Source organism: Dendrobium catenatum, unplaced genomic scaffold (assembly GCF_001605985.2).
Source record: "Dendrobium catenatum unplaced genomic scaffold, ASM160598v2 fragScaff_scaffold_542, whole genome shotgun sequence".
NCBI lineage: Eukaryota > Viridiplantae > Streptophyta > Magnoliopsida > Asparagales > Orchidaceae > Dendrobium > Dendrobium catenatum.
The window spans coordinates 786616-796407 of NW_021319004.1; the positions used below are offsets into that span (position 1 = coordinate 786616).

Genomic DNA, 9792 nt, shown 5'->3' on the forward strand with positions numbered 1-9792 from the left:
GATGTTGCCTTTACATATGATTGACATCCTTCCATTTGGATGCATCGATCACGACACATGTAGAATTTGTAAGTTTTTTTTTTAATTTCATCTATATACATAGGAGAAATTATTCTGTGCGGAGACCGGGTGTAGAATGACGTCCGGAGACCAATCAGAATGCGCCGCGTCAGCAGTACTGAGCTGTGGTACTGAACACAGGGTGACGTGGCACATCCAAGTTGATCTCCATACGGCATTTGACGTCTGTACATAATAATTTTTTTATACGGAGCTATATATATATATATATATATATATATATATATATATATATATTATATATATATATATATATAATGAGCATACATAATTTTTTTTTTCAAAATTGAATGTAAATTCCATATTTACAAACGAACAGATCTTTCAAATTTAACATAATCTTAATAATAAATAAATCAAACGGACCATAAATCTTATATCTTGTCTACAAAAAATGCCATCAAATTAAATAATCCTATTAAAAACATTATAATTTCTTTAATAGTAGCTAGAAAATTGCAATGAATTTATATATTAAAAAGATTCATGTTAACATCTGTTTCTTAATTTTCCACAATTGAACAATTTAAACTAGATAAATGAAAACACAAAATAAAGATAACAAAAGTAATCCTCCATCAAGTTGGATCAATCTTGAACCGACATAATGGGCAAAAGCCAGATTTTTCGAACCACCTACTAATACAAGTATGATGAAATCGGTGAACGCAAGGCGTGCAAGCCACTTCCTCCCCCACCTTCATCTCCTGCAAGCAAATAGCACAAATTTCATTCTCCTTCTCAGCCTTTGCCAAATTTTTATAAACATTCTTCTGCAACGAATTCATCCGTCTCTCGTGAAGGAAGTCCGCATCATCTAATCCCATAAAATCATAATCTTCTTCTTCGAGACTGATATCGACAATGACGTCAACCTCCAATATCTTTAGCCCTTCAACCCGAGCACAATCGTTTACCAGCAAAGCCAGGAAGTTTGAGATTCCCTCTCTTGAAATCTCAGCATCTTGTGGATCAATCATTTCATCCAATGGAAGAGGCTCTTTCTCCTCAATCAAGGCTCGAAGAAAAGATGGATTGCATTCAGTGAAGTTATGTTCTGACGTGGCAATAATATCATGCTCCATGCTGTCCCCGTCAACATTGTAAATGAAGTTGAGGATGAGATAAGGTTCTTCCACATTATCATCTGGGCTGGACATTTGAAAAATTTTATTGTAGAAGATGTGGATGTCATCGGAGAGAGAGATTGATGAAGCCATTAACCTGAATTTGCTCTATATTACGCACTCCTTTTTCTGTTATGATTGTATGAAAAATAGCTAATTAGCATCGACTCCGGATAGGTAAATATATAGTTTAGTCAATTACTTAATATAGATGTTTGTTAGATTAAAATATACCACAAACGAGATCTTCCTCCGCTCAAAATACAAATTTCCATCCCTCTCTCCTCTCCATCCGTAATTTTAGATAAATTTAATGCTTATTTATGGTAACACCCAATTTTGAATTTTAGTTTAGGACATCTCCAACCGAACGCCAAACGAGCGTTTGGCGTCATTCCTTCGCTCCAGCCGAACGCCAAAAAATCCTCAATTTGCTTGCGGGGCGTTGCACTGTTCACCCACGCCATTTTTCTGTGTCAACCGGAAAAATGCGGGAAAGAAGAAGGGCCGTTACCTAAAGCACATTTGTAAGGTTTAATCCATAAATTGGACTATCAAACATGACATGCTTATAGTCGATCGAATCGTGCGGCTCAACGAGATGAATCCAATGAGCCTAAAATCTTCAAATTATGATATCATTAAGACATTCAAATATCCAGTAAACGAACTATTATCAAGGGAATCAACATCAACCGTCCATTCAAACAACTCCCAATTTACCATTGATCTTTCTCCTATTTATAGGCCTTGCCACTCTCAGAAAACTATAATTAGACCCTTCATTCATCATGAAAAGGAAGAGAGAAAAAAAGAGAGGAAGAGAAGGAAGAATAGAAACTTGAGTTCTCTTAATGTTATTATAATTAAGATAAGTTTGATATGAAATTAATAATTAATTAAAATAAGATATGAAATTAATAATTAATTTAAAAATTATTAAATAATAATTAATTAAAATGTGCTATAAAATTATTAATTATTTAAATTGAAAAAAATTTGTTTTATGAAATTATTAAAGTTTGTCGGAAAATCCGTCGGAAAAGCTACAAAAAAATATGTAGGAAATATTTCATTGTAATCCGTCAGAATTCCGCCAGAAAATCCGTCGGAAATTAGTCCGCCGTAAAGTAGCCGAAAAATCCGCCGGTAATAGAAAATTTTCCCGTAGTGTAGCGCCTTTGATACATTTGATTTTCCTTCCAATATATATATATTTCCCTCTTGAACCAAGGTTTGCTTTATCATGTGATATAGTAAGAAAAGTAAATCATTTTTGATCTAATATTGTTTAATTTACTCACACCTTTATACCATTAATCATACGTTTTTTTTTTTTAAATTGGATAAGGTATTGAGAGACATAATAATAATCAAATCTATCACTACGTACATGAATTACTTGCTATATAAATTAGTCAGCGAGTTATACTTGAAGGATAGGAACAAATTTATCATAAAATAATTCTTCTTTTTCTTTTTCTTTTTAAATCTTTTATTAAGTAAGTCATAACTTCAATTTTATTTTTTTTACTAGAAGAGATTAGTTTATAATTTCACAGTAAATACTAGAATGCAATTTGAAGTATAAAAAAAAATTCTATCAAAGCAAATACTAAATATATGAAGATATGTAATACAAGTATGCAGATATGAAGGAATAAACAATCATCCATGAAATTCAAATCTATCAAATCATTATTTTATCAAAATTAAATAATATATGATTTAATAAATTATTTAATAAAATAGATTAGAATTCAGTACACTATCATATTGAAACTATACAGTAGATTCATATATGGGTGTAAATAAAATCCGAGTTCGGGTCAACCCGTTTGTTAAACGGGTCGGGTTGACCCGAAAACATGCAGGTCGACCCGGCTAACCCGTTAGTAAAAAAAAATTAAAATTAAAGAAAAAATAATGATGTAAAATTGTTCTAAACAATGACTAAGAAGTTATTTGAACTCCGTTGAGTCGCCTTTTAAACATACAAATAATCGATGTCGTGTAACTAAATAGTCTAAATTTTAATAAACTTTTTTTATTATAAAACTTCTTTGAAAAGCAATAATATCAAGATATGCCTCTATATTTATCATTAAACTAACAAAAAAATACATCCAATCATTGGGATTATACTATGCATACTACAAGACATAAAAAATACATCCATTCGATGTCGTGTAACTAAATTTTTAGAAATCCCATTAAGCCCGGTTCGGGTTTGCCGGTCGGGTCGGGTCAACTCGGTAACCCGTGCGGGTCGGGTCTAGGTTGTATGTCTTGACCCGTTTAGCTTACACCCGAGTCATCTCAGGTTAGACCCAAAACCGACCCGTAGACCCCCGAATTGACAACCCTAATTTTACTCAACATCCTGTTACGTTCTGCCATATCCAATCAAAATAATAAAATAAATAAATAATCAGAAAATTCGACTATATCTTATAAATTATAATGATGAAGTGGAGTTTTCAAAGTTCTGTACGGCAGGAGTGGCATTTTAATGGACTAATATATTTTTTTTTATTCTTTCAAAGAATTCAAGTAAAAAAAAAAACATTAGCATAATCTTACACAGTCAAACGTTCTGCGTCAATGGACTGAGCAACTAGAAGCGGCGGGATGCAGAAGGAAGAGGCGGCCTTCAGGATTCTGCGTTGGAGCTTCTTGCGAGCCGAGAGGAGACGACGGGGGATTTGCGAAGGAAAAGTTTGTTTTGTGAATAGATAGGGAGAGGGGCAAACGTGCACGGTGCGGTTAAAACGGCCCAACCGAACCCAAAACCATTTTTATTTAAATTTTTTATTTAATTAAGATGGAAAATTAAGAAACGTTTTAATTTTAATTAGATGCATCCATATATTAAGTTCTTTAATTGATTAATTTTAAAAAATATATAGATGTTTATTTTAGTGGAATTAATATGATAATTTAAACAAAATTTAATAGGAATTCTAATTTGAGCTGACTCAAATTTATTTTATCTGTTAATTCGTTAAATGTCAATTTAATTTTAACTGGCTCGTGACGAACTAGATTTAATTTGGGTCAGATCATGGGGTTGAGTCAATTTTTATTTTGGATGCTTGAAAATTATTTAAAGATTAATTTGGAACAAAATTGATAATTTAAAAAATAATTGTCTTATGTCAATTTTTAAATTAAAGTAATTTAAAATGATTAATTTCATTCTACTAACGATGATTTTGATTTCAATTAAGTCAGGGCGAAACAATTTGGGCAAGTCAAACTCGCGTTGATATGAACAAATTAGGTCCGAATAATGTCAATTTTAATGAATTTAATTTTTATTAACTTTAAATGGCTTGATTTGATTTAGGTCGAATTAGGAGGTTCAATCAAAGCTACATCAGTGGGTATCCACAGAAGGGGAGTCCTAAAGACGACCCCTACACTAGGCTACGAAGACCTAGTCACTAAGAGTTGACATAGAGAGAATGCTGACCTTGAATAATGAAGTCAACATATACTTATTACATCAAGCCAAGGCCTTCCCTCCAATGAAGGGCCTCATTTGTAATCAACTATAAATACTAGTGGATTCATTAAAACTGGGTCAGGTTCCATGATTTTTCCACTTTTCAGGGTTTTCCACGTAAAAATTTTGGTGTCTCCTATAAATGTTACATCATCTCTTTCATCTGTTTGTGTGCTGAATTTTCGTACAATGCTATGATGTTAAACTTTATACTTCTCTACCACCGTGAATATTCTAAAACGCAACAATATGTTTATTTAACAACTTCTAAATATACTTATAAGAGCACATTTTCAAAAATAGTAAGCAAAAAAAAATTTTTTTTTTAATTTACTTATACATATTTCTAATACCATTTGTTATTGTTTTGGGATTCATGAGATAATTTGTGTTTTTCAAATTACGTGATTAATGTGGGCTATTCCCTTTTTTTTTTTTTGTCTACAATTAATGATTTAGCTTTAGGATGATTTTCCCTATCTTATTTATGTATATAAAAAGAGCATATATAAAACAATTCAAAAGTGAATTTATATTTCATATTCAAATTAGCTAATCCCACAAAAACATTACAATATCTTTAATATTAGCTAGACTAAACTCAATAGAAAATTTAAATGAATTTATTCGTAAACATGTTTTTTTAACCTATGATTCTTAATTTCTTACGAATCGATCAATTTATATAAGATAAATGCAAACTCAAAATAAACATCAGAAACATAATCCCCAGTTAAGATGGGTCAATCTTGTATCAGCATAACAGGCAAGAGCCAGATTTTTCAAACCACCTTCCAATGCAAGTATAATGAAATTGGTGAATGCAAGGGGTGAAAGCCAACTCTTCCCCAACCCCCATCTCTTTCAAACAAATAGAACAAAAATCATCCTCCTTCCATGCTATTGCCATGTTCTTATTAACACTCTTTTGAAACAAATTCATCCTTCTCTTGCGAAGCAACTCCACATCATCTAATTCCATAAAAAAACAAGATCTTCTTCCTCTAGATTGATCTCCAGCTGTTCAACCCCAACACAATTGTACACCGACGAAGAGACGATGTTTGATATTCTCTCTCTTGTAATCTCGTTTTGGAGATCATCATTGCATCCAATGGAATAGACTTATTCTCCTTGATCAAAGCTCGAAAAGACAGTGCATTGCATTCGACGAAGGTGTGTCTTGACCCGATAACAATATCATGCTCTACCCTCTCCCAGTTTTTTTTTTAGGCTAATCTTCTCTTAGAAATAGCACAATTCAAAAAGTTATGACAAGGAACAATGTGTATCGAGTGACAAGCAAGAGTATAATAAATAAAAAACATGAACAAAATGCAACTAATAATGTCTTTTAAAAGGTGGGAAAGGATTTGCAAACATCTAGAAAGAAAAATACCAAAAAAGACGGTGGTATGGATATTTCTCAGAACTTAGTCATCAGCCCTCTCAACAACATCATCAAGGATTTCCTTGGTTGGCTTCGCAAGTAGGTCTGTATATTCCTGGAATGGTGATTTAGCGAAGCGAGTCTCAATCCACAAGTCTGGACTAAAAAACCCATAGGTCTTCATCAGACAATCGAAAGTTGCCTTAACAAAGTTGCCAAGAGTCTTGGTGGATCCTCGGGAAGAGGTGAAGACATCCTCAATCCCGGCAAATTGAAGCACCTGCTCGAGACTAGCGATCTTCCCTTCCTTTACAAGTCGCCCTAGCTTGGTGACGGGAACCCATTTCTGCTCATCCTCACGGCGGCCACCACCACCTCGACCAACACGACCACGCCCACCGCGATCGCCACGGCCAAACCCACGCCCGAATCCACCACGTTCGCTGCCTCTCTCCATTGGTTTAAGGATTAGTGTTTGAGAAGGCACAAAGTACGCGTACTACCGATGTAAAAAGGAGTTCACACCCTCTAGCTGTTGACGTTGTAATTGAAGCTGAGAATGAGATTCGGTTCTTCGGCATTATCATCCGTGCATATTTGAAAAATTGTATTGAAGAAGATTTTTATGTCGTCGGAGGGATAGATTATTGAACATTTACTTGAATTTGCTATATAATGCGTAACTCCTCGTTCTGATTTGGTTTTGATTTGATTGGATGAAGAATAGCTAAAAAAAGCATCGACTCTTGATGTGTATATATAGCTCTTTCTATTTTTTAAAGCAACATTTTAGTATAAAAAATTTAATTTTTGTACTAAAAAGTTACTTTAAAAAGCAGAAAGAAAACAATCACAAACGAAGCATTTGTCTTTACATTGAAGAGATATTTTCACACCACATTATCTCAAATCTCATATTCATCGTTTATTTGACTTTCTATGAACTATGAGTTTAATTATGCAACGAGCTATGTGGCACCCATTTCTGTAACAAACTTTTTTTAAATTAGTAAGGTTTTGTACTAAGATTTATTATTCATAAATTGAAAAATATTTGTTGCATGCTTTTGTTATAATTATCATTGTGAGGATTTTTAGAATCATACCTAAATCTATTCTTTGTTCACCTGAGGCTACATCAACATTATATAGTCCAAAATTGATGTTGCATGCTTGTCACTAAGGTCATTGAAATCTATTAGGAAATTTGCCATTACTAGGACTTTAGTAGCCATTCTCAATATGTACGAGATATGAAACTCACTTAACTCAACCAATCATTTGAGTAATCTATCAGAGTTATTTGACTCAAAGAGTCTAGCTTTGAGAGAGTGATTAGTGTGAAACCCTTAAGTAGAAAGAAGCTAAAATCTTAAACATCATGGTGTCTTTTAGTGTAATGGTCAATTTTTTATTAGGAAACTCCAATGTTAAGCATGATCTTGCTAGAGCATTTATAAGACGGGTGGCCTCTTGGGAAATTACACCAACGAGATAAAATTGTGAGGCTGTTAAGCCAAAGAAAATAATACCTCGATAGTTAGGAGTTTAAGTTGTTACAAAGTGGTTTTAGAGCAATAACCCAGCTAAAAGAAATGAACTAAGTGATATACAAGATAAAGTGCTACACGATAGGGGTCATCTCTTGAACTTTATATGCGACAAACTGATATATAGCGGGAGCCACTACTTGAACATGTAGGAGTCACCTTTAGAATCATATATATACATAATGGATGATTTTAGGATAAGGATACTGAGTAGGACGTCAATTAGTTAAGTGGGGAAGATTGTGAACCCCATTAAGTAGAAAGAAGCTAAATTCTTAAACATTGAGGTGACTTTTGGTGTAATATTTGAAATTTCATTAAAAAAAACTCTGAGGTTAAGCATCCCCGTGCTGAAGAAATTTGGGATGGAAACCTCATGAGAAGTTATAGCAACGAGACAAAACTATGAGGCCCTTAAGCCAAAACGGATAACACTTCGATAGTCAAGAGTTTGAGTTGTTACAATTAGTGACTACCTGGCTATACCTTTAAGAATATTGAATCCAAATGTGTATGTCGGACACGACACCCAAACATAATTGGACAGTCTTGAGGTGCAATTTTTAAGATGCTAAGTGCAAAGGTTGAGCTCCTTCGCGTCATGATAATTGCTAGCTGAGAATTGGACAAGTCAATATATTTTTCTTTTGATGTTGCCTCTACATATGATTGACATCCTTCCATTTGGAAGCATCGATCACGACACATGTCGAATTTGTCCCTTTTTTATTTCATCTATATACGGAGGAGAAATTATTCTATGCAGAGACCGGACGCAGAATGCCGTCCGGAGACCAATCAGAATGCGCAATATCAGCAATAACGAGCCCTTGTGACACATTCTGATTGGTCTCCGGACAGCATTCGGCATCCGCACAGAATAATTTTTCTATACGGAGCTAGATTGTATATATATATATATATATATATATATATAATGAGCATACAAAAAATATTTCAAAATTGAATGTAAATTCCATATTTAAAAGCGAACAGATCTTTCAAATTTAACATAATCTTAATAATAAATAAGTCAAACGGACCATAAATCTTATATCCTGTCTCAAAAAAAAGCCATCAAATTAAATAATCCTATTAAAACATGATAATGACTTTAATAGTCGCTAGAGAATTGAAATGAATTAATATATTAAAACGATTTAGTTTAACATCTGTTTCTTAATTTTCCACAATTGAACAATTTAAACTAGATAAATGAAAACACAAAATAAAGATAACAAAGTAATCCTCCATCAAGATGGATCAATCTTGAACCGACATAACGGGCAAAAGCCAGATTTTTCGAACCACCTACTAATACAAGTATGATGAAATCGGTGAACGCAAGGCGTGCAAGCCACTTCCTCCCCCACCTTCATCTCCTGCAAGCAAATAGCACAAATTTCATTCTCCTTCTCAGCCATTGCCAATTTTTTATAAACATTCTTCTGCAACGAATTCATCCGTCTCTCGTGAAGGAACTCCGCATCATCTAATCCCATAAAAACATAATCTTCTTCTTCTAGACTGATATCCACAATGACGTTAACCTCCAATATCTTTAGCCCTTCAACCCGAGCACAATCGTCTACCAGCAAAGCGAGGATGTTTGAGATTCCTTCTCTTGAAATCTCAGCATCTTGTGGATCAATCATTTCATCCAATGGAAGAGGCTCCTTCTCTTCAATCAAGGTTCGAAGAAAAGATGGATTGCATTCAGTGAAGTTATGTTCTGACGTTGCAATAATATCATGCTCCATCCTGTCCCCGTCAACATTGTAAACGAAGCTGAGGATGAGATAAGGTTCTTCCACATCATCATCTGGGCTGGATATTTGAAAAATTTTATTGTAGAAGATGTGGATGTCATCAGAAAGAGAGATTGCTGAAGCCATTAACCTGAATTTGCTCTATATTACGCAACTCCTCCTTCTGATATGATACTATGAAAAAAAGCTTATTAGCATCGACTCCTGATAGATATATATATAGTTTAGTCAATTACTTAATATAGTAGTTTGTTAGATGAAAATAAACCACAAAGGAGATCTTCCTCCACTCAAATCCCGGTCAAACATACAGATTTCCATCTCTGTTTCCTCCGTTGTTTTAGCTATTTGCTTATTTATGGTAACA

The 9792-nt window shown here is 33.7% G+C and overlaps 3 protein-coding genes across 3 annotated transcripts; all 3 read right to left on the reverse strand.

Annotated features, from left to right (window-relative positions):
* Positions 1-659: 659 nt before the first annotated feature.
* LOC110109926 (E3 ubiquitin-protein ligase SDIR1-like) lies at positions 660-1241 on the reverse strand. Its single transcript, XM_028694751.1, has one exon. The coding sequence runs from the start codon at positions 1239-1241 to the stop codon at positions 660-662; it is 582 nt and encodes a 193-aa protein (XP_028550584.1).
* Positions 1242-6149: 4908 nt separating this feature from the next.
* Positions 6150-6563, reverse strand: LOC110109920 (40S ribosomal protein S2-3-like). The gene has a single exon (XM_020841147.1). It carries the CDS (start codon positions 6561-6563, stop codon positions 6150-6152), a length of 414 nt encoding a protein of 137 aa, XP_020696806.1.
* Positions 6564-8909: 2346 nt separating this feature from the next.
* LOC110109916 (E3 ubiquitin-protein ligase RNF12-like) lies at positions 8910-9551 on the reverse strand. The gene has a single exon (XM_020841138.2). The coding sequence runs from the start codon at positions 9549-9551 to the stop codon at positions 8910-8912; it is 642 nt and encodes a 213-aa protein (XP_020696797.2).
* Between the last annotated feature and the right edge of the window lie 241 nt (positions 9552-9792).

Bases quoted from the DNA above. Each gene is read 5' to 3' on its own strand.
- LOC110109920 (XM_020841147.1), bottom strand. From the start codon at position 6,563: ATGGAGAGAGGCAGCGAACGTGGTGGATTCGGGCGTGGGTTTGGCCGT.
- LOC110109916 (XM_020841138.2), bottom strand. From the start codon at position 9,551: ATGGCTTCAGCAATCTCTCTTTCTGATGACATCCACATCTTCTACAAT.
- LOC110109926 (XM_028694751.1), bottom strand. From the start codon at position 1,241: ATGTCCAGCCCAGATGATAATGTGGAAGAACCTTATCTCATCCTCAAC.